We start from the raw sequence: 25756 nt of genomic DNA on the forward strand, positions 1-25756 counted from the left end.
GAGTGGGTCTAGCCTCGCACCATATAAACAAAAACACCCCGGGCATCAAATCGTGCCCGCCAATCACAACGCAACGTTTTTGTTTGGATTCTTTGGGCGGGCTTTTGCAGGAGTGACGACAAAGCTGCGCGACGCTGGAGAAAGCGCAGCAGGAAAGATGGCTACGGGCTAGTGAACAGCGCGTGTTTGACTCCGCTTTGGAATCAGTTTTAGAAGAATTAGACTTGGAGTTTTTGTTGAAACATGAGCAGGAAGAGGCTCTCCGCTCATTCCTTTTCAAGAAGGACGTTTTCGCTGTTTTGCCGACCGGCTATGGCAAAAGTCTGATCTACCAGCTGGCTCCGCTCGTAGCCAAAAGGATGGGGCTAGTTTGTGCAGTACGAAGAATTAATAAACAGCTTTGAAACATTACTTTTTGATAGTTTCTTATTTTCCCGTTATTTTAAATGTAAGGGAAATTATTTCACCAAACACCACTAAATAAAAACTCTCAAAAACAGTTTAAGCAAACCCTTGAAAAACACTTGGAAAAAAAAATGTGTATGTGGTACAGACTCCAAACTTGTGGTCATTATCTCCAAACTTCTTAATATCTAGAACATGTTTATTAATTAATACGCATTTTGAAAAATTATTTATTTCAAGGCCTCCCCCACTGCTTTCTGTCGCTCTAACTACGTCACAGTCACTGTTGCGCTGATTGGTCAGAGCGTTGGCCTGTACGCACAGAGACAGTTTGAAAGACAGCGGGTTGTTCCTCCTACCCGCTTCGGAAATGTCTACGGATCGAGGCCAGACTAAATATTCACATTTAGTCTGGCTTGCCAGGCTAATGAAGAGATGCAACATGACAGAAACTCATTTTTCAAACTTCTTTCTCAACACCCTGAAGTCATGAAAAAAAAAAAACCTGCTAATGATAACCTCCAGCCTCCGCAACACGCATGTATAGATGTCAGAAATCTGTAAAGGTGAGAAAAAGAAAAACATCAGCTTGCTCTTATATGATGCGTCTTTAGAACGAAGGCGTCAAAGAGAACTTAATTTAAAGTTGGTGCTCATGGAGAAGCAAGCACCAATTTGCTGGGAATAATAAAACAAGAGTCATCAGATGACGACGTATCCCCCCGGCCCCCACACGAATCCCCACTCCAAATTTTTCTAAGTTGAATTGGTTGCCATGGAAATACAGAAAAAACATTTTTTTTAAATAATAATTTAAACCAAAAAATCTCAGAAATCCCAAAATGTCAAAAGGCACAACTCCTCTAGTTACTTAACATAACTGTCAGGTTTCGTGAAAAAATTCCTAGTAGTTTTTGAGTTATGCTCCAGAAACTAAAATGTTTACAGATGGACAGACAGAGCGATAGCTAAAAAATTTTTAAAAAAGAAAGAAAGACCTTTACTTCACATTACTTGTACATCAGGATCAACCAATTATCCGATATGTAATTCCTGAGCTGGTGGAAAAATTCTGCATGAAGATGATTGATGGAGAGAAGCGAGTTCTTCTGATCTCTTCATATATTATTCAGTGTTATGCTGACACCATGCCACGGTTTTTTAAACAAGATTTAAGACTATACGCTTGCAAACCAGCAACCTTCCCCACACACACACACACACACACACAACTGAAACAAGACGGGGAAGAAGCTCCATCTGGTGGACCACTTCAGATCATACAGTAAAATACATGTGAGGATGAAAACGCTGTATATACACAAATAAAGACTGCAAACTATGAAAAACCAGTTTGATCTCCGACCTCTTAATGTAGGCCTGTCTTTTAATTACATTTGTCTTACATTGGCAAACCAATGTCATGAATACAAATGATTTCCTCAAATAAACATAATCTTCAAAAAAAGAAGTTAAAAATCTTCTTAAAAGTGCATACACATTTAACACAATGTACAAATAAATTAACAAAGCCACTGAGCCATTCTCATGCAACAGAACAGTAACGTCTTTTTTTTTTTTTTTTCTTCTTCAAATATTATAATTGATCTCTTTTGGTCAACCTTTTACAAGTAGATGAAAATTTTGAGGTACTTACAGCCAAAACGTGTATCGCCTTAAGTAGTGTAGATTACATGAAGATGCTGTCTGCAGCCTTTTCCATAGGATAATATCTCAAGTCCAGTGTCTACACCAGGAGTAAGAACTTCATACAATAATTTTCACAGGAGCCAATAATTATAACTAGGGCTGGCTTGTTATGAAATATATCAAAACCGTGACAAATCAGACCACGATACACTTTTCATCAGCACGGTGATGTCTCTTAAAGTGCCATTCCACCATTGGATGTATTCTTTGGCATAAAATACAATATATTTTATGACAACATGACTAGACAGAGAAATCTTTTAGCTTCAAAATGATATATCAAACAAAATTTTTTGACAACGACAAGTATATTAATTTTGCGACCCTTTTAATTTCCGCGCGGTAGTGAAACGTGATGTCATCGGCAGGGTCCCCTTCTTGTGTACCACGTCGCGTGTGACGTGGCACAGATTATCAGCAATGGCGGATAGAACGCGATTGTCAGCTTCGGAAAAGAAGCGAAGGAAAATAGCAAGTGATGCCCAAAGGAGACGGTCGATGGTGAATATCGGCACAGCAATCGACAAGTGGAAATCGCGTTCTATCCGCCATTGCTGATAATCTGTGCCACGTCACACGCGACGTGGTACACAAGAAGGGGAACCTGCCGATGACATCACGTTTCACTACCGCGCAGAAATTAAAAGGGTCGCAAAATTAATACACTTGTCGTTGTCAAAAAATTATGTTTGATATATCATTTTGAAGCTAAAAGATTTCTCTGTCTAGTCATGTTGTCATAAAATATATTGTATTTTATGCCAAAGAATACATCCAATGGTGGAATGCCACTTTAAGAACCTTTTCTTCACCAAACGGCACTGAAAGGAAGCAGCCGATGTTGAAAACTTTTTGACCGAGTTGACTTATTTCCCCTCCTTTTCCTTCAATTTACTTTTTAGGTATCATGAAACTCTAACGTTAAATTCGTGTACCAATAAACGCTTTCAAATATCTCGGTCATATCGTCCAGCCCTAATTATAATCATAATTAGATTCTCTGGTTATTAGAAATTAACCTAAAGTTTATAACTATGTTATGTTATTCGATTTGTGCACTTGGGATATTTCTAATACAGTTGAAAAATGTCCACGCTCGCTGAAGTACAAACGTCCAAAGCACTTTTGGCAAGTGGCTTTCTTAATGTAGGACTCGTGGTACAACATGAAAGACTTTGTGATTAGTGGAACAAAAAGAAGGGTGAGGACAACGAGAGCGTCATGAGCCATGGGGATGGTGCGTGTGTGTAGTGAGTTTATGTATTAGTGGTACAACATTCAACATACAAAATATAAGGTCAATTGTACACGTGTAGAAAAAAAAAAAATACTCTGCAAAGAAAAAAAAAAAAAAAGTCCAAAGTTTATCGTGAGGATTTCCTGATATTTAAAAGAATGTGGGTTAAACCTAATGCTTAATGATCTGTCATTACCTTTTAGGAAACGTATGCAAAAAAAAAAATTCATGCTTTCCATTACTGACATTTAGAAATACAGATACAGAGACATCGGTAACCAGGATTTCTTTCTTTCTTTTTTTTTTTTCACGCAACATTCACTTGCATAGTTATGTGCATGCATCAGTGTCGTCATCATCATGCAATACTGCTTGCCATAATTCTTCAAATGGTATCTTCAGTGCACAGATTTGAAAAAAAGGGTGTTCTTGCAGACATAAAGCTACACGCAAGCTTAGATTATTGACTATTAATTACAGAGAGAGAGGAGAGAGAGAGAGAGATGCACCAATAGTACCATATCAGTATGCTGTATTTGTCTCAGGCCACCATATTATAGATTTATAATATGATTTACTTATTTATTTATGTATCCCCCCCCCAGCGACTAAACTAATGGAAATAAAATCCTACAAACAGCCTGAAAAGAACTGCAGTTAGAAACAGGACTAAACTAGAATGAAATCTGCACCAATGTGCATATCGGTCCACCACCGTACTGTATAAAGAGCCTCGTGGATTAGTGCACCTGAAGCGAGCTGCAGTGTGAAGCGTCACTTGTAAAGCAGAACAGATTAGCGTTTAGAAACAGTAACTATACTAGAAAGTCATATCAACTGATTTTGGTCCTATTAAATATTGGTCAAAAGTATCGGGGGGGCAGGACGTGTTGTGACTCCAAGTGATGAATGAAAATGACACCATTGTGAAGAAAAGGCAGAGTGGTTTGTTTGAGACACCAATGCGTGCATGGCTTAACGAAAGCTATGTGCTGGTCTTCCTCAGACGTGACCAAGCCATCGTTCCTGAAAATCATCATAACTCTAGGATCTTAGGAAAAACCTTCGCCGATCATTGTTTAGGGGGAAGAACACGGATGAGCGCGATCTCCGTTAAATTAGGACGTGGGGTGGGGGTGGGGCGTTATATTTAATCACTCGTTCTTGGAAGAAAAAAAAAAAAAAAGACTCCAAAGGGAAAAATTAATCCCATGAATTGACATGGCACAGCATTCCAGCATTTTAATATCATATCCCTCTTATTAAATGCATTAACTCTTCTTCTTCTCCTCATAGTCATCTCGACTGCATACATAAAATATTTATCATTAAAATCATTATAGAGAAAACACGTTACGTTCAATGTTATAGTTCTTAAATACAGGAGCGAATATAGTGTGTGTATTTTTTTTTTTTTTCCATCTACAAAGTTTTGCAAACTATTGCACTGGTAATCCACGTCGTAATTAAAGGTATGAAAATAAACAAAGGAGGTGGCCCTGGGTCAAAGCTAGCTGAGCTAAAACTAATGAATGCTGCTGCCGTTTGAATTGGCAAACATGGAAAAAGAAAAAAATAAATAAATAAAGGGAAATGGCTCGAGTATGATTGTGTGGTTCTTATTACGAAAAAAAAATATATTTTTCACACCTTGACCTCTGCTCTGAGATCGACAGCGGCGCGCGCGCACAGCATCTCGAGTGTAAACGCACAAAAAAAAAAAAAAAAAAGCCGCAAAGATGATTGTCTAATTACTGTTGAAAAGATCGCTCATTCCTACAAACTGGCTATTGGCCTACAGTTGGAAATGCTGCGTACACTTACTTCTAAGGGCAGCGACGCTACTGGAACACTTATTTATTATTCCATAGTATGGGGTACTACAGTAAGTGTTTTTAATGGATGTCTAGGACGTGTTCTACTTCTGACCTTCTGCATAAAACGACGTACATTCAAAATGTGAGCCGGGTTAGCACGTCAAGCCTCGACTGCAATTCCGTGTTCCGCCACAGAGACGTTGCCCTTTAAATAGCACCAAGTGTAGAAGTGTAGCGACTTGTTGCGAGTACGGTGAGGAACACGAAGACAACTGATTTCTTGACAGGAAACTAAAGATTAACATTAAAAAAAAAAAAAAAAAAATTATTACACGGTCTCTTGAGTACGACTGGTTCGAAACAGAACAATATATATATACAAAGTGCTAAGTCAGAACAATCCTTTTCAGAGTTTATACAGTAGTAAAGTCGTACACCGCACCTTACCATCGAACTGGGGCTCCATGGCAGGTAGAAAGGCGCTTCTGATAAATGTACACATTTTCTTTGAGAAAAATAAAAGTTATATGCGATATATATATCAATCTCACTCACGCATGTACACACGTATCGTATAATGTGAGTGTGTGTATACATATCTTAGGCACGTCAAAAAATAGCTGCATTGCAGAAAATAACAAAACTACTGTTTTAAATATTATTGTTCAGGCGTCTTTGTTGCCCGGATTGGACGCTGCAGGAAAGCTTTCGGGACGAGGCGGTCTTTTCAAGAGGCCTTGTCCCATTGACAGGGGACGGGAGAATGGCGTCAGAACTGGAAGACTTGGACTTGCCTACAGGTAACAGTGAACGTTTCAGAGGGGTGGAGGTTTTGGGCGTCTCCTTGTCTTCGCTGGCAGCCTTGCTCGAGAGTGAGGCAGGAGAAGAATTTCCGTCGCCTTCACCGTCCTCTGTACCGAGCTTGGTTTGGCTGCTGGATCTAGCTGTCCTCTCACCCGCCTTCTTCGAGAGAATGGCGCTCTTGCCCAGGTCGGTTGAGCGGCGCGTCTCCTTTTGTCTCAGGGCGCTCTTGAAGAAGGAAAGCCCCTTGTCTTCGGACTTGCTGGCCCGTCGCAGATCTCTGGACGAGATGCTGGGTGACCGGAGGCTGGTAAGAGAGGAGCTGCTGCTTGAGCTCCTCACTGGTCTCCGCTCAGCCCGACCTCCTTCTGCACCCTTCAGCGACACTCGGGGTCGGTCCGTCAGGGGGCTGGCATGAGTCGAATCTCGGCTAGAGGTCCTCTCGGCCAGTTTCTTTCTGCTCGATGACAAGCTGGAGCTCCTGTCCACCGATGAAGAGCTCTTCTTCGCAGTGGGTGAGGGGGAAGCGGAGGACTGAGGGGTGGGGTTCAGACGCTGCTTTGTTTTTGTGGTTCCAGATGCCGGTGCTGCGTCCTGGGACTGGGAAGACTCTTTCTTCTTCGTCGGGGTTCCAGAATAGGCGCCTTTGGCCTTGACAGAGTCACTCTTCTCTTTCAAATTGCTCACTTTGGCACCTTTCCCTTGAGAGCTGGAAGACACTTGGGAAGATGGAGACTTTTGTGCAGAAGAAGTACTCTGGCGCTTCTTAGATGGCTTCTCTTGATCCCCCTTTGACTTGGTCGAGGTCTTTTTGGCACCAGACACCTCTGCCTTTGACACAGAGCCTCCTGAGCTCTTGTGCCTCGTCTCCTTGGAAGGGGTGCCGTGCAAATTCTGGTCCACAGCAGTGATCTGGTTGTTGTTGTCCAACGGTTCTCCTTTAGAGCCCTTCTTGTCAGCTACCGAGGGAGCCCTGGAGTAGACCTCGTCTGTGATCCTTTTACCGCTTCCATCATCGCTGCTATTTCCTTCCATCATGGCAAGCGGGGCTTTGCTGCCGGTTTGGCGCTCATGCCTGCTGTAGCTCCCGAAGCATGACGTGGACACCTTGTCGTCGCAGGCCTCTCCAATCCTCTCCAGCGGTGGCGAGGAGCGCGAGTCTAAAGAGAAGCGTGAGGGCGAGTTGGACCTCAGCTGGAGCTTGGCAGACAACGACCAAGAGGGCTTCATCCCGTTCTCGCTGAAAGCCAGTGGGCTAGCTATGGAGGATCTGGAAGACAAGCTCTGACGTTGAATGCTTCTCACAAAGGGTCGGGTGGAGAATCCTCCTTAATGAAAAGGGAGAGAGATTTAAACTAATGCGCTGATACCAGACTGAATGGAAAGAGCAGCGGCATGCGTTTTGTCTTAACTGAGCGAGGCGACAGATTCCTGTGTTAGTGCTAGAGGAGGGAAAGTACAGAGAGTTATCACAGAGACAACTGCTGACATTTAGAGACTGAGATTATTAGTGCGTGCACACAAACAAAACCATGACTTTCACAGTGCTTCCCTAATATTCCAGGAGTTTTTACACACAGGCTGTTTAACTACAATTAAACAGGGGCCACTTGCAGTTAGATACTGAAAGCCGGTTATTGAGACTGCTGAGAGGGGGGAAAAAAAAAAAGTGCACAGCCCTAATTTAGTGTAACAGAGTGTAATTCACTTAGACTTGACAAATGAAGAAATTAAACAACCGCAAGAGCACAAAACTGCTCAGTTGCAATTTCTATGGCTCCTTTGTATCCAAATTGGGTCACGTCTACGGTTCCCAGCTGTAAAACGCCTGCTTAAGTTCCACATGACAAAGAAACACTGTGAAAGGTGCGATAACGTGTAAGTAATACACAAGAAACAGGATAAAGAACCGTGCAAAAAACAGTAAGCGCCATAAACGCGCTTCTCACCGTCGTCTTCGCTGCGATCTCCGGGAAACTCCATGGACTCGGCCAGAGAAGCTAGGGATGTCCGCCGTGAGGAGGCTCCTGAGGCCAAGCTAGGAGGTTTGCTACCAGGAAGCCGGTTAACCCAGTGCTCACACAGAGAGGAACTGGTGGAGCCTGAGTCAAACAAAGCAACACAAATCAGCACATACATTTAGAGAAAGCATTTTCAGCTCCCTCGCTGAAGGCAAAAGCACGGCGCATGCGACTTACATGGCACTATTGTGTCGCTGGCTGCAAAACAGCAGTTTATGCTACAGGCAGAGTCGTAAAGACACTCACCAGCCACAGAGCTGTTCGCGGACCATGAAGGAATAGTTGCTCTTCTCTGGTAAAACAGAATGTAGGCTGTCTGTTGACACACGTCCTCATCAGCCATAGTCTGGACTTCGCTGTCATCAAAACAGTACCACTGCCCATCAATGGAGTTCTTACAGTATGCTGAATGCGGAGAGATACGGATACAATCCAGGATGTTCAAATGTTGCTTCTTCGTCAACCACATGATCTTAACGTGTCTAGCAATGTATGAATTCTAACAGCAGAACTACGTCAGTGTGTGAATAAAACTCATTTTATATACGCACTAACCAGGCAACACAGTTTCGACTCGCAACCCAAAGCTAGCCCAGACACGACCGCCCTTGTGCACGGTTGTTACCTGTGTAGTGCCCTCCATGCATGTTCCCATGGTGATTGCATACTGCGTACAGGTCGTACAGGTAGTCGTCCGGGTTACGGCCCAGGCCGTAAGGTCGTCTCCAGGGCGACCAGTGAGAAGGGAGGCTCCAGCTGCTCTGGCTCCTCTTCACCATGTGAGGTGCCATGTCCATGCCGATCAGCGGGAAGCGCACCATGTTCTGCATTTTCACCCGCCTGTCTCCCTCCTGCACGATCCAAACACCGCATTTAAGAAACACGCCCTTCTAACAGCTTGTGAAGATCACTTAGCGTCACACAAACCATGGAAACCAAACCCCAGTAGGGTGAGTAGTGTAATAATGGAAAGAGCAGTGATGAGACTCTAAGAACCCTATTCGGACCGGATTAGTTTATCAGAAGGACATGTGCAAGGTTTTTTTTTTTAACGTCTGCTTAGTGATCAAACTCCTACATCTAGACACTAATAAATTCCCCACAGGAGGAGTGAATTTCTTGCAGGTTGTATTTTCTACAAGGATATTTGTGCCATGTGGTCAAAGGATCACGCTCCATTCACGACACTGTCCACGTGGCTGAAGAACGCAACAGGATAGAAAAATGCTTTCCAATGAAACGTGTGTCATTGATGCCTGATCACCAAAACCAGGTATATGGCCGAGTGCCTCTTGTAAAGCATGTGTTAAACATCTGGGGAAGGTTCATGACAAGACTAAACACAAATACAACAAGATCAGCTGTGAGCTACTGCTCACTTAAGCCTAGGTCACAACCGGACGTACGATTTTTTGGCCGTGCGATTTCTGGCGTTTCCAAAATCGCTGCGTTTTTGTTGTTCATGGAGAAAGACGCGTGTTGGCCGTAAGTTTGTCTTGCAACCTGAAAAAAAACGTAAGCGCCCGTAGAGTTTGTTTGACATGACAAAGAACCTCTGCGGCCGGTCTGCGGCCAGTCTACGGCTCGAAAATCAGCACGTCACACGCGTGCCCTCCGTGCGTTTCTTGCGTTTTTTACACGTAGACCGGCCATAGGAGCACGTACAGACGGTTGTGACCGAGGCTTTAGGCGACTCATTTTAGATTTTTCGGATCACGGATCTGCCGACGACAGTTAAACACTACCGCTAGAAAAATAAAAAGTCTGTGCGCATTTTTATTTTTACCGCCGAAACGTACAAAAAGAAATGTAAAAAAAAAAAATAGTCACATATTTTTCTTGTAACAGCACTGTATCCCTGGTACTAGGTCATATTTCTTTTAGTAAAAAGTATTAGAATCGCAAATACAAACGGCAATGTGTGTTGTATATATCCACTTCAGCCGAGTCCAAAAACGAAACCATTTACGACAATGAGTATTCACTTGAATGTATTTACGACGGCTTTACGACAGTGTCAGCCTCGTGCTGACCACGGCTGACGCTGACAGCATGGATTCCGAGCTATCGCCTCAACTGTACGTAAGCATAAAGTGTGGTAAAGAAAAGTCTTTTCACTGTCTCACTAACCAAAGCGTGGGCGAGTTCGTCTCTCAAGCGTTGAAAGTAAACAGTGAAAAGATCAAAATGATCTTTGGTTCTCAGAAAGAAGGTGGTGATGTAACGAGCGCGATGCTGACTATGCCTGCCATAATGTTAGTTCGTGATTTTGGCTGCATCTGACTGTGGAATTAGAAGAGGATGGTGCTGCAGAGAGTCCTATCGAATCAAGTAGCACGAACGTATCAGCCTTCGATGTGCTCATGAGAGCTCAACGGTCATATGACCACACATACCTTCAGAGAAGTAAGTACTGGAATGCTAGTCCGTGTTATAAACTTGTACACAAGAACACACACACATACATTATATTACATATATTTTTTGTTTGTTTTGGGTTGTAAAACTCAAAATTGATACAAAATTGTTTTCATATCTCACACTATGTAAAGAGGTTATATCATAACTTTGCATTCTTGTATTTTTTATGTAGTATTCGTTTTTATGTAAATTAATATGATTAAAAATCTTTGTCATGTATTCCAGTATCATTATAGAACCTTACATTTCTTGAAATGATTTTTACTGATTATTATATAACCTTTCTCTCTGTTCTGTTATTTTCAATTGCATTTAATAGGGTGACTGCTGTCAGTATTCTTTTAAAAAATATGTATGTAGTCAAAGTAACCAAATAAATGATTTCTGAGTATGTTTTAAAATTTGAAATCCTGTGTATGAAATCAGTATTAAAAGATGGAAGTGGAAGAAGTCTTTTTCATATTTTAAATGTTTGTGACAAGTATATAACTGAAGTCAATGTCTTGCATTTAAACTAATATATATATATATATATATATATATATATATATATATATATATATATATATATATAAATAAAAGAGTAAAAAGTCTCTGTCAGCCAACAACCAGTCTGTCCAAAAGGATCCAAAGGATACCACGGGTCCCAGCAGTGTAGATATAGATAATGTAGAATAAAAACATTTCACTCTGACACCCAACTTTTGAACATTATTAAAAATTTATTCTCGACAAACGTTTCGGCCTTCAGCCTTCTTCAGTGTCAAAAAAAACCCATATATATATATATATATATATATATATATATACACACACACACACACACACACATATAAAACATATGTATGTGTGTGTGTAAAGTGTGTCTCTTGAATTTAAATTATTTTATCATCTTAATCCGACACTGAAATTTTGCCATGCAAAAAAAAAAAATTGGACAAGGACACTTGTTTTTATTTCGACCAACATCAAAAATATGTTGAAAAAAATCTGTGAACCTAAAGATAAAAGTGTGGCCTTATGTATCCCCTCGCTCCCGTTTATATCAGAATGCAAGCAATCGGAGGAATAAGACGCTTATTATGCATGTTGACTTCAACAAATAATTAACCCTGAAACAAGTAAGTAAAAGAGCCGTGTCTCTCCCCAGGGATTTCAAATCGCATCCTGGTAAACTGGCACTCTGAAATAGCATTTTGCTTCTTGAAATAGCGTCAAAATCCACCCTATATGGTTTATAGATACATTCAGTCGGTAAACAGGAAGTCGATGTGTGACAGACCTGAAAACGGTACACGCGGTATAGAACCCCACGCTGAAGCTCAGTACCAAGTAGCTATGATTTGTGGTTGCTGAGAAAAAGGGTGTTTCGGACGGATGGAAACACGGACGGACGGATAGAGGTAAACCAGTATACTCCCCCTCCTTCAGAGCAGGGGTGTAATAAATAAAGAAAAACACAGATGTCGGTATCCGCTCAAGACTAAAATTATCAGATGACCAAAAAAAACCAGTCAGTCAGTCATTCATCGTGTAATTTTCTCAGATGAGGACGGAGAAAAACACCGACATGGCTAACCCAGACAGACACGAAAATCACAGTGGAGTTCCTGTAAAATAGGAAATTAGACATGTAAACTGAATCCCGTCCAAATCGAACTTTAGACCGGGTATCCCAGTGTTCCCCCTGACCCAGGCAATCTCTTAAAGGAGATACACAGAGCCATGGCCTCACTTTTTGTTTATAAACGCCTTGAGACCTCAAGAATGGTACAGAAATAGTGTTAAACGTTAACAATAAATCTAATATAGTCATTTTTATGATTAAAGTGATTTCTATAGGTAGCGGTCTGAGTGAATGACCTTGACATCTGTGACGTCACCGCAGGAAGTCTATCGGTCTCATCGCCATTTCCACTATACTAAACACAGAGCTGACTGCAACTCCGATCCTCCATTTTGAGCTAATTTATCGCTATGCCACGTAGATGTATTACTGGCCGATGCAGCAACACGACAGAAGGTGGATTTACATCGCATTCATGGCCCAAGAATGTTCAAACTGCACAGATTTGGACGCGTTTTGCGAGAAGTTCACGGGCACACTGGGCGCCTACGAAGTGGTCTCTCCTCTGCTCTGCACATTTTACTGAAGACTCGTCCGAAACCTCTGATCTGTTGAGGAGTGTTGGCTATAAGCCCGTATTGAAAGAGGGTGCAGTATCAACAATTAAAGGAAAAGAAAACCACAAGAAAAGGAAAGGTTGTTTTTTTAAAAAGGAAATTAAGTTCAGTTGCACCAGTTCTCCCGGAGTACGAGCCGAGGCTTGTTGCTAAAACCTGGGACGGGACATATCACTCGGGCAGTGACCTCCCCAGCTGTTGCTAAAACCAGTGATGTCCCGTCCTGGGTTTTAGTAATCGCCTGAGCCGAGCAGTAATGGCGGAGTACTCAGTATGGAGAAAATGGAGAATGAGTGGGCCAGCTGTCTGATTTCTCCGCTGGATAATGCTTGCCTCAGCAGCAATATCTCGCCCTTACGTGGAAGAAGCGAATGAATGGAGAACTGAACAAACAACTGAAAGTCAGACTGTTTCAAAACAAATTGGCCACAAGATCGGCCTTCAAGAAGCGAGAACACAGACGGGTAAGCTGCGACTCTCATTTGGATAAAAAAAAAAAAAACAGCACTCGTTTACCTGCATTTAGATTAATACATGTAACTTGTATTGTGTGTTTAAGTTACCGGTATAAGATTATTTAATTTGCTTCAGAATGTGATTGTCTCAGTTCATCTGATTATTTAATTAGCCTTTTACGTTTTACCAGTGAAAATGCATGCATGTACATGTATGTTGCAGAAGTTATAACACCCATCCTGTTTTAATGAGAGTCAACCCACAATCAATGAAGTCAAGTCAGTCTTAGTTGAGCAAGTTGGTAACGGCATTTTTTACTTCCACCATAAATTTTTATTTATACGACTTTGGTCTATAGCTGTAAAAGGCCTCGGCCTTAAAACCGGTTCCCACTGTGACGTCACGCACTCAGGGCTGGCTGGCTCAGCGGTGCAGCTCCAATGCCAACTTTGCAGTCGATTTTAACTCTCAAAAAAATATATTATATATATTATTCCCATTTATGCAGCATACAAGAGTCAAGGATGGAGATACGATCCACTCAGAAATGCATTTAAAAATAAAGGTTCTGTGTATCTGCTTTAATGTTACAATGACCAATTAAGGAATAAATCATGACAGTGTGTGCTGCTATAGGAAAATAACCCACCAGGTTGAGTTTCTGGTATGATGCAGTCTGATACAGTGGGGCAAAAAAGTATTTAGTCAGTCACCAATTGTGCAAGTTGTCCCACTTAAAAAGATGAGAGAGGCCTGTAATTTTCATCATAGGTACACTTCAACTATGAGAGACGAAATGAGAACAAAAAAAAATCCAGAAAATCACATTGTCTGATTTTTAAAGAATTTTTTGGCAAATTATGGTGGAAAATAAGTATTTGGTCAATAACAAAAGTTCATCTCAATACTTTGTTATATACCCTTTTTGGCAATGACAGAGGTCAAACGTTTTCTGTAAGTCTTCACAAGGTTTTCACACACTGTTGCTGGTATTTTGGCCCATTCCTCCATGCAGATCTCCTCTAGAGCAGTGATGTTTTGGGGCTGTCGCTGGGCAACACGGACTTTCAACTCCCTCCAAAGATTTTCTATGGGGTTGAGATCTGGAGACTGGCTAGGCCACTCCAGGACCTTGAAATGCTTCTTACGAAGCCACTCCTTCGTTGCCCGGACGGTGTGTTTGGGATCATTGTCATGCTGAAAGACCCAGCCACGTTTCATCTTCAATGCCCTTGCTGATGGAAGGAGGTTTTCACTCAAAATCTCACGATACATGGCCCCATTCATTCTTTCCTTTACACGGATCAGTCGTCCTGGTCCCTTTGCAGAAAAACAGCCCCAAAGCATGATGTTTCCACCCCCATGCTTCACAGTAGGTATGGTGTTCTTTGGATGCAACTCAGCATTCTTTCTCCTCCAAACACGACAAGTTGAGTTTTTACCAAAAAGTTCTATTTTGGTTTCATCTGACCATATGACATTCTCCCAATCCTCTTCTGGATCATCCAAATGCTCTCAAGCAAACTTCAGACGGGCCTGGACATGTACTGGCTCAAGCAGGGGGACACGTCTGGCACTGCAGGATTTGAGTCCCTGGCGGCGTAGTGTGTTACTGATGGTAGCCTTTGTTACTTTGGTCCCAGCTCTCTGCAGGTCATTCACTAGGTCCCCCCGTGTGGTTCTGGGATTTTTGCTCACCGTTCTTGTGATCATTTTGACCCCACGGGGTGAGATCTTGCGTGGAGCCCCAGATCGAGGGAGATTATCAGTGGTCTTGTATGTCTTCCATTTTCTAATAATTGCTCCCACAGTTGATTTCTTCACACCAAGCTGCTTACCTATTGCAGATTCAGTCTTCCCAGCCTGGTGCAGGTCTACAATTTTGTTTCTGGTGTCCTTTGACAGCTCTTTGGTCTTGGCCACAGTGGAGTTTGGAGTGTGACTGTTTGAGGTTGTGGACAGGTGTCTTTTATACTGATAACGAGTTCAAACAGGTGCCATTAATACAGGTAACGAGTGGAGGACAGAGGAGCCTCTTAAAGAAGAAGTTACAGGTCTGTGAGAGCCAGAAATCTTGCTTGTTTGTAGGTGACCAAATACTTATTTTACCGAGGAATTTACCAATTAATTCATTAAAAATCCTACAATGTGATTTCCTGGATTCTTTCCCCCCATTCTGTCTCTCATAGTTGAAGTGTACCTATGATGCAAATTACAGGCCTCTCTCATCTTTTTAAGTGGGAGAACTTGCACAATTGGTGGCTGACTAAATACTTTTTTGCCCCACTGTATATATATATATGCATACAGCTGGTCACAAACCACAAAGTGAAACATCTCCAACCTAAAGATTTTCCTGTGTTGGAAAACAAAGTTCAAGCTTTACTTTTGACAGTTCCAAACCCTGGAGACACCGACCATTAATTAACAATTATTCACCGAAGATGAAGTGAATATCAGTGAATAATAAATGAGATGATGTCTGGGTTATTTTCACTGATGGTTATTCACCTCAGGCTTAGAGAATGTTTTAGTATAAATACACAGGTGATTATTTTAAACTAGAAACCTGTGCAGGTCTGAGCTCAGCTTTTTACGTCAGTGCCGGGATTCAAGCCGACTTTGCAAAATCTGTTCCTTCCCTCGACAGCGCTCTAGACCGCTCAGCCACAGAGGATTACATCATGACCTGAGGTTATGTAAAGTGGTGCTTACATAGTCAATACGCAGTGGCGCCACACCGTGACTGTGGAATCTCTACCTGAGGCTGGCTCGCCAATTACATTCTTAAACACGCTCGAACTCAGTTAAACAAACATGCACACACAGGTGCCTCTATAGGCTTCAGCCAAAGGCTGAGACAAAAAAACTTATTAAAAAATTATAATTTATTTCAAACTTCAAAAGCAGCAGACAAATGTAATAATGGCGTGGCACAGACTTGTGTCACTTATCTACGCAGAGTCTCATAAAATACTTTAATAATAACAACAATAATCAAAGTCCTTCCCACGCCATGTGGCACATTGGGCCGCACCGATCTCCGTTTCCGTAGCCCTCGGCCTCTCACCTGTTACATAGCTAGGGTTACAGTGGGGGGTGGGTCCTCTGGTAACCATGAGAGTTTGACTCCCCACTCGCATCTGTATTGCAGCGTGCCTTGCCAGATGGCAGTAGGTACCATTTTTATGATGGTCTTTGGTAATAATAATAAAGTTCAATTTATATCGCGCATTTCTCAAAACCCAAGGTCGCTTTACAATTATAGGGGGGGGAGGCCACCAAATAGAGGTCAGGAGGTCATTCCAATGGTGTAGCAGCCACAGTCCCACCAAAAGACGCACGAAAACAAGTCCCACATCGCCAGCACAGCCGCCGCTGGGGAACATCACTCGGAACACCGCGCCATGAATCCGCAAACCGAGCACAGAAGCACCGCCATGCAGAGCGCTGGTATGTCCCAAACCGCCTGCACAGCCGCCGTGATGCCACCGAGCAACAACACTCAGAACATCACGCCAAGCACTAAAGCACAGAGCGCTGGACAACCACGATGTTAAAATGAGCAACGAGCTCACTGCAGTCCATAGCTGGGAGCACAGGCATCACCCACGGCGAACCAAGGCCTGGAAGGAACAGACGCCCAAAACTGGGTCTGGAGCTACACCACAACCAGCGGACAAAACGCTCCAAACAAACACAAACATTAAACTACAAAAATAAATAAAATTAAATGTAAAAAAAAAAAGGAGAGAAAATAAAATAAAAAGTGCTGGTGAGAAGCAGCAGCCGGAACGCGCACAACGTACTCTCAACCGTAAACGGAAAGTGCTTGTTTTGAAATCGATAAAATTAACCACAGCTCCACCTTACCTTTGAACGGTTTTAGACCAAACTTCATAGCATCTTTAGTGCTTTTAGGAACCGCGTTTTCTTTCATCATTAGTAATTCTTCCTCACTTACGGTAACAAACTGATTGGCCGTCGTTTTGCCGAGTCGCTTGAGGTGATTATCGAGAAACAGTTCGAACCTCTTGTCCAATCAGAGTGCGTGATTTTCTATAATCGCCTGTGTATTTATACTAATGTTAAATAACTCTCTGACTAGAGGATAAATGTTCCGCTCCTTTCGATATTTGTGGAGGCTGGTCAGAAACGATTATCTGCCCAAATAATCATGTAGTGTGAGGGGTTTACAGACGTAACCTTATGGTCAACCACTGGATCAGGGCCTCCCTGATTTCAAACTGTAAATATGAAATGTTTGATATTTACGACTCAAAATACCGCAGTGTGAAAGCAACAGTGAGGCAATATTGAGTAGAAACCCGCAACAGCCAGTGAGAGTGAGCTGACCAGGAAGTGGACGTCGTGTACTTGTACAGAACGGCACCTCCAAGGCAGAGGAAGATGACTCCTTTTCCATGGGCGCAAGTTTTCCGGCAAGCTCCGTTTTTTTCGGTTCTGATAAAGTCATTTTTCCAAATCGTGTAAATCCGTTGAGATTTTCGGGGTTGGGGTGGCCCTCTCACTGTCTCACTCTCAGCGCATTACCGGGTTACCGCGGTACAGTCTCTGCACGAGACAAATCTTTTCATCTCGTCTTCGCCAAAAACCTCATTCAATTTATCCGCCGCTCACCGACGAGCGGTCCTGACTAGCCCGTTGTTTCACGGTGTTATACATGTGTGATATCATGTTTCACGCACGTAGCACGTTGTTCGACCAAATCAACACAGCTATTCCCAGGAGTCGCCATTTCTTTTGATGCAAGTTAGAATGGTGCTTTTGATTGGCTCACTGTTAACTGCCGTCCAATGAAACTTCAGCTTTTATAATAAGCCTTATTTCGCTTCCCTCCCTTGCGACAGATCCACATGCTTTGCTTCTGGTTATTGGAAGGCTTCAATACAAAAGAATTAGAAAAGGCATCTAGAAATAAATGGAGATGGGAATGGTTAAGCGAGCAGGGGTTAAATTGGGCCGGGGCTGTCCGGGGCTGAGCCCCGGCACATAAGCTCGGAGCGGATGGCATATGATCACGCACACATCAAAAGCAACAAACCCTTTTCACGATTTTCAGTTCTGAATAATTAAATATCGTTTTATTAATCAATAAACCCATGACTTTTATGAGATAGATCATAGTTTTCCTGATAACAAGACGACCTGTCAAAGCTATTTAGAACAGAACTTGCGATCAGAGATTCTGGTTTCTGGAACACTGCGTGGGTTGCCAATTCCGCTTTTTATAAGCGACTTTGGGGTTTCTTTTTTTGTGAGCTCGCTTTAAAAAAAAATCAGAAGTCGTGGTTTGCGGGTTTTTGGGCTTGTGTTTCAGCGTTGTGACTTGTTTATAATTTTCTCCGTACACCGTCTCCCCTTTTACCTGCATACGATCCTAATCCATCAGAGGTGCTTGAACGAACTGTCTGTGCATTTGGCGAGTTCAATTTCCATAGTCCCCAGTTATCGACAGAAATTAGCCAGGGGGAAGGGGGAGATGTCAGTTAAAGTTAGCTACTGAGACTGACCAAAAGTTGAGCCTAAACATACATAAGATGAGCATATTATAGCAGCAAAATACAAGCATAATCATTTGAATGCAGCAAAACTTTTGCTGCATTCAAATGATTGTGCTTCTATTTTGCTGCTATAATATGCTCATCTTATGTATGTTCTAGACAATACAAAAAGCACCACATGCCAAATAAATAATTGAATACATAATAATAACAATAATAATAAATGCTTCCAATGTTATAGTGTTGTTTGTATTTGGTTGCATTCACTGCATGAATATATTTGATTGACAATTTGACTGACAGTGTTTTGGCATATTTAACATTTATCCTCCAAAATAAATAAACTGTTTTGGTTTAAGATTGTGCAAGCCTTCAAATTTTCTCACTGAACATTTCTCCTTCACATTTTTCACCTGTAGGCATGTGACAAGATTTAACATGATATTGCTCAACCTACCTCTGTAAAGTCAGCTAACAACTTATTAAAATGCACCAGAATTCAGCAAATAACATGTATGATAATAAAAAACTTCTGGGGGAGGACCCCCAGACCCCCCACTAATCATTTCCTTCAAACCAATGTACAACAACCTGTACAATCTGTTACACTGGCCAACCAATCTACATTCAAACTGCCATAATGTGTAGGGGGGGCACTACAAGACACACACAGGCCTACAACACACAGATAAGGTGTATATCTCTGTGCAATATGATATGGTTATCAAATTAGAGGGTTATTTTCCAAAAAGTATATTGGGGCAGGGCGGCGGGGGCAGGGGCGGGTACGAGGCAGAGCCCCCCCACATAACCAATCCCAATTTAACCCCTGTAAGCGAGCATGACACAAATGGGGAATATGGGTGAGAAAACCGGACGTCCCGGGAGTTGCATATTGTGACCGCTGTTCAAAGACTATCAAGTCTGGCTCCAGCGGGAAGAAGGGACTTAACTCATGCCGATGAGACTAATCACTTTTCTGATTTTTTTGTGCTATGTAGTAATAAGTGAATTCAAAACATTTATTGGTGATTTAAATTGTCATCTGATATTGTGTGATGTGCAAATGCAATGTGCTTTCTTCTAGAATTGAAATTATTCATCACAAGTATCTGCTTTTATAAACTTTTTTTTTTTTACATTTGATTACCTTTCAATCATTAAATAAAAGTAAGGTAGGTCTTGAAATAAGTTTGTTAGCTTTCTTATCATCTTTTCTAATGTGGTTGTTGGGTTGAAAACTCATTTGTAGTCAGTAATGGATTATAAAATATACATATTTTTGTATATGGAAAAAGCTGAATCTTGTTATTTGCTAAAATCCAGGAGTTTCTGAGGACATCAAGACATGTGGCCCCTTATTTTAACTCAAGCTGTGTATATATTGTAAGAAAGGTATCGCAGCAAATGCATATTAATAATGGTTGTTTCAACATTTAAATTAGTAGTTGCTAGATGTTTTGAAATATCAAGCCTTGTACTTGAAATATTGTTATTTCAGATGAATTGATGAAATGTATTAAACATTTGATGTGAATATGCAAATCATATAACTATTAATATTATTGTTAACTGTTACTGCGCATGCGCTTACCTAGGAGTTAGTCGTTCATATCGAGAAGAATGGAATGGCTGTAATGTTGAATGATGGCTAAGTAAAGTTTCAAGTTTGTTTAAAACCTGTGTCGTCTTTGCGGACTAACATTGGTAGCAGAGGATGGCGGCACACAGCTACAAAGTGCCGCCACTTTCTGATGAAAATAAGTCTTATGAAAGTTGGAAGAATGAGATCCAAATCTGGAAGTTAGTTACCGAGTTGGACCAGAGGAAACGAGCGCTAGCAGTTGTACTGTCGCTAACTGGGAGAGCAAGGACCATAGCACTTGAAATACCCGCGGATGACTTGAACAAAGACAATGGATTAACAACGCTTCTGCAGAAATTGGACACGGTGTACTTGAAAGAGGAAAAAGACCGTCAGTATGACGCCTACACGGAGTTCGACAACCTCAAAAGGGACGGTAACGTTAGCATGCTGGATTACATCATTGAATTCGAACGGATATACAACAAAATGAGTAAATTGAAAATGAAGCTTCCCGATGCTGTTCTAGCATTTAAACTACTCGATACTGCTGGACTGACTGTTAAAGATAAACAATCGGCTCTTACTGCTTGCGCAGACCTAACATTCAGTAACATGAAATCTGCTCTGAAACGGATATTTGGCGACAATTCCCCGCCAGATTGTGCTAGTGCATCAAGTGATCCTGACTGTGCGTATTACACAAGATTTACCGGAAAAAAAGACAAAGTGAGTCCTCAAAGTCAAATTACGCCGCCGCCTGGGTCCAACCCATTAGACAAATATGGAAGATCGCGATGTGCAATCTGTCAGAGTACTTACCACTGGGCAAAGGACTGTCCTCACAAAAATGAACAGGCAAAACTGACAGAAAGTATTGAGAGTCACACAGAAGACACGGAAGAATGCCACATAACGTTGTTGTCAAAGGTAACATTGTCTGACACAGAAATATTCATGGTGGAAGCTTTAGGATCAGCTGTCATTGACACTGCATGCACCAGAACGGTTTGTGGAGAAAAATGGCTTGACAACTATGTTGATGGACTGAGCAAGCGAGATAAACTTGAGACCCAAAACAGTGCCAAAGCATTCCGATTTGGAGATGGTAGACTTGTTCATTCCACAAAGCGTGTCACAATTCCAGCAGTGATTGGGCAGACTAAATGCCAGATAGAAACAGAAGTTGTGCCAGTCGACATTCCCTTGCTTTTGAGCAAAACATCTCTGAAAAGAGCAGGTGCAGTCCTGGACATTGAAAATGATAAAGCCACAATGTTCAAGCAGCCAGTGAAACTTGAGCTGACCTCCTCAGGTCACTATTGTGTTAACATAAAAGCAAATGATAATTCAGATGAGATTGACATCCAGAATGACGAAGTTCTGGCAGTGACTGAGAATATGACAAAACAGGAAAAACAGAAGGTGTTGTTAAAACTACACAAACAATTTGGACATGCCTCCGTGGAAAAGCTCAAAAAATTACTGGACTGTGCAGGTAACAATGATGATGACTGCATTGCCATTCTTAACGACGTTGTGAGCAAATGTGACACATGCATACGTTACAGCAAGCCAAAGCCAAAGCCTGCAGTAGGCTTACCCATGGCTTCAACCTACAATGAGACAGTGGCAGTGGATTTACATGAGCTGGAACCAGGAGTGTGGTATCTCCATGTAATAGATCACTTCACACGTTTCAGTGCAGGAAGTATTGTGACCACCAAGAAACCCAAAGACATCGTGAAACATCTCATCCACTGCTGGATAAGTGTGCATGGACCCCCACACAGGCTGTTTAGTGACAATGGTGGTGAATTTAACAATGAAGAAATGAGGGATATGGCTGAAAAATTCAACATTGAACTCAAAACCACTGCAGCCTATAGCCCCTGGAGCAACGACCTTTTGGAAAGACACAACCACACCCTGACTGACATCTTGTTGAAAGTGAAGAGAGAAAATGAATGCAGCTGGGCAATGGCTCTAGACTGGGCCTTAATGGCAAAGAACTCATTGCACAATGTGCATGGCTACAGTCCATACCAACTGGTCTTTGGGCAAAATCCCAACTTGCCATCAGTTCTTACTGATAAGCCACCAGCACTAGAAAGCACTACGATGAATACCTGGATGGTTCAGCATATTACAACTTTGCATGCAGCACGCCGAGCATTCACAGAAGCAGAGTGCTCTGAAAGGATCAAACGAGCCCTTCGCAAACAACTGCGAGCCAGTGATGATCGATACGAGACTGGGGACAAAGTATACTACAAACGAGCTGACTGCCCACAGTGGAAAGGTCCAGGGGTGGTCATTGGCCAAGATGGTGTGGTAGTCTTTGTAAGGCATGGGGGCACCTATGTTCGTGTGCATCACACCAGACTGAGAAAGACTGATGCTCAACAAACAGTGCTGGAAGATATGGACATTCAGCAAGAGGTGAATGACAAACAAACACTACCAGATTCTGGACTTAACCACGAGGATGACGACACTGACAGTGGGGAAGAGACCAATACACATGATGACTTGCCTGAATCAGAAGAGCATGCTGTAGCCACTCCACTTGCACCTGACAACAGACCAAATGCTGACACAGTACAGAACGAAACAGTCACAACACATGGAGATTTGCGACTAAAAGCTGGACAAACAGTGACATATACAGATAGAGACAGTGGACAAACTTTAACAGGAAAAATTCTAGGTCGTGCAGGGAAGGCCACTGGAAAACACAGAAACTGGTACAATGTGCAGTTCAATGGATCTGGCGATCTTGCTGGTTCCACAAGCTCAGTAAATCTGGGCGAAATGGACAATGTTCAAACGTCACCAGATGAGCATAGCATTTTATGCGAGGAAAGCAGTCCAGATGATATTCTGATGGTCGATGACGATATCTTTGATCCTGCAAAACAAGCAGAGTTAAGCAACTGGAAAAAGAATGATGTCTTTGAGGAGGTTAAGGATGAAGGACAGAAATGCATCTCCACAAGGTGGGTGTGTACACTTAAAGAAACCCCTGATGGTGTCGCACCGAAAGCTAGACTAGTTGCCAGAGGCTTTGAGGAAATGCACATTCAAGAACTTCCAAAAGATTCTCCAACATGTGCCTCAGAGTCACTAAGAATGATCATGGCTGTCATATGTCAAAAACATTGGCAATTAAATTCTATGGATATAAAAGCAGCCTTTTTGCAAGGCAAAGAATTGACTCGAAACATCTACATTCGTCCACCACCAGAGGCCCAGAGACAAGGTGTTCTATGGAGACTGAAGAAATGTGTCTATGGACTAGCAGATGCCTCTCTTTATTGGTACAATAAAGTCAAGGACACAATGCATCAGTTGGGAGCAGTCGTGTCACAAGTTGACCCAGCAGTCTTCTACTGGCTAGATGACTCCTCCAATGTTATGGGAGTACTCGGCTGTCATGTGGATGATTTCATCTGGGGAGGATCTGAAAGGTTTTCCACAACAATCATACCACAGTTAAAAGCAGCTTTCCAAGTTGGACGAGAAGAGCACAATACGTTCAGCTATATTGGAATGCAGTTTTCGTCTATGAATGACACAGTACAGGTACAGCAGAGTATGTACATCAAAAATCTCCAGCCCATATCAGCGACCCCAACTAGAGCTGCTGAGCGTGATGCTCCCCTAACCGATCAAGAAATGGACATGCTAAGATCAAAGATTGGCCAAATACTGTGGGTGGCAAGACAAACAAGGCCAGACGCAATGTGTGATGTGTCCATGTTAGCATCTAGTACAAAAGCTGCTACTGTTCAAACCCTGCACACAGTAAACAAACTGATTCAGAAACTCAAATCTGATGACGTGACCTTGAAATTCCAGCACCTAGGCAAAGACAGCTCCCTACAGCTAATCGTGTTCAGTGACTCGTCAATGGGCAACCTTCCTGATGGTGGCACTCAGGGCGGTCATCTCATCATGCTCATGGGAGAGAATGGAAGATTCTCTCCTATATGCTGGCAGTCAAAGAGAATAAGAAGAGTTGTGAGAAGTACTCTCGCAGGAGAAACACTGGCCCTTGCAGACGGCATCGACAATGCAGTATTCCTGGCCACACTCTACTCAGAACTTACTGTAGGTGACTGCAAACACAGAGGCTTACCAATAATATGTGTAACTGACAATCACTCACTGATGGATGCTGTAAAGTCAACCAAACCAGTCACAGAGAAGAGACTACGGCTTGAAATTAGCAATATCAAGGAGCTTATCCAGTCAGGAGTCATTCAACACATCATGTGGTCAGCGACTAAAGATCAGCTTGCTGACTGCTTGACAAAGAAAGGAACGTCAGCTCTCCTCCTCCTAAAGGCACTCAGCGAAGGCGTGTGGCACCTCAAAGAATAAAAAACAAAAAACAAGACAACAATGGACTTTGATGGACTGTAAATATGAGGGCAGTATATGTTTCTTTGCTCTTTTGAAGTTTCGTTCTTTAAACAGCAATATACTTAAGTTTGTTTTTTTTCTTTAAAGAAAAAGGGGGAGTTTGTTAACTGTTACTGCGCATGCGCTTACCTAGGAGTTAGTCGTTCATATCGAGAAGAATGGAATGGCTGTAATGTTGAATGATGGCTAAGTAAAGTTTCAAGTTTGTTTAAAACCTGTGTCGTCTTTGCGGACTAACAATTATAAATGTTTGCATGAGAGACAACCATTTTAACTTGTAATTAAATTTTTTTTCGAGCCCTAAGGGGGGCTCACCCCCCTTTGTAACTCCCCCCGCATGGCTGCGCCATGCACATCTGACACGGTCAGACTTTTCAGGTTTTTGAAAATTTTATACTTGCACCCATGCTTTTCTTACAACAGAATGTGATCACTCTCCCCTCCAGTAGCTTGCACAAGCTCACTCTAAAATGTATAAGCCATGCTGATGCTGCTCTATGGAGCCTTGGAAGGGGTGTGATTAAGAGGGGGGGAAAAAAAAAAAAAGAGCTCTGTACTTCTTCACGCATGTTTTTCTTGGTGCAAAACAACTGCAACCAGCTGACGTCTGCCTCCGTGTTTGTTTTGCTCCGAAGTCATGTTTGATCATGCGAGTTTTCTGTGCGATCCCAAGTCTCTGAATTCGCCACTCTGAAATGGTTTTAGCAGATCACGATCACGATCAAAATATTAAAAATCGGTTCAATCTGCTGTGTCACGTCTGTGGTCTAACATTTTTAAACTCGGTTGAGACTTTTCAAATCTGTGTGCGCATCAGGCATGACCGAAACATCTACCCTCTTTTTGTTAAATCACTAAACATTTCTTTTTTAAAATCTCTATCACTAGGCTTCGATTTTGCAAATGTCATACAGTGGGGCAAAAAAGTATTTAGTCAGTCACCAATTGTGCAAGTTCTCCCACTTAAAAAGATGAGAGAGGCCTGTAATTTTCATCATAGGTACACTTCAACTATGAGAGACAGAATGAGAAAAAAAAAATCACATTGTCTGTCTGATTTTTAAAGAATTTATTTGCAAATTATGGTGGAAAATAAGTATTTGGTCAATAACAAAAGTTCATCTCAATACTTTGTTATATACCCTTTGTTGGCAATGACAGAGGTC

The 25756-nt window shown here is 42.1% G+C and overlaps 1 protein-coding gene across 2 annotated transcripts in view; it reads right to left on the reverse strand.

Annotated features, from left to right (window-relative positions):
- Positions 1-3370: 3370 nt before the first annotated feature.
- Positions 3371-25756, reverse strand: part of usp31 (ubiquitin specific peptidase 31) — a 114364-nt gene continuing 91978 nt past the window's right edge. Inside the window, exons 13-16 of one of the 2 annotated variants that reach the window (XM_060943117.1) lie at positions 8617-8842; positions 8238-8396; positions 7920-8072; positions 3371-7295 (exon numbers count right to left, since the gene is read on the reverse strand). In XM_060943117.1, coding sequence (XP_060799100.1) covers positions 5821-7295; positions 7920-8072; positions 8238-8396; positions 8617-8842 — 2013 coding nt within the window. In that variant the 3' untranslated portion in view covers positions 3371-5820. Of the gene's footprint in view, positions 7299-7919; positions 8073-8237; positions 8397-8616; positions 8843-25756 lie in introns of both variants that reach the window. The other variant, XM_060943116.1, reaches the window with a different exon arrangement.

This window comes from Neoarius graeffei, chromosome 16 (genome assembly GCF_027579695.1).
Source record: "Neoarius graeffei isolate fNeoGra1 chromosome 16, fNeoGra1.pri, whole genome shotgun sequence".
Taxonomy (NCBI): Eukaryota; Metazoa; Chordata; class Actinopteri; order Siluriformes; family Ariidae; genus Neoarius; species Neoarius graeffei.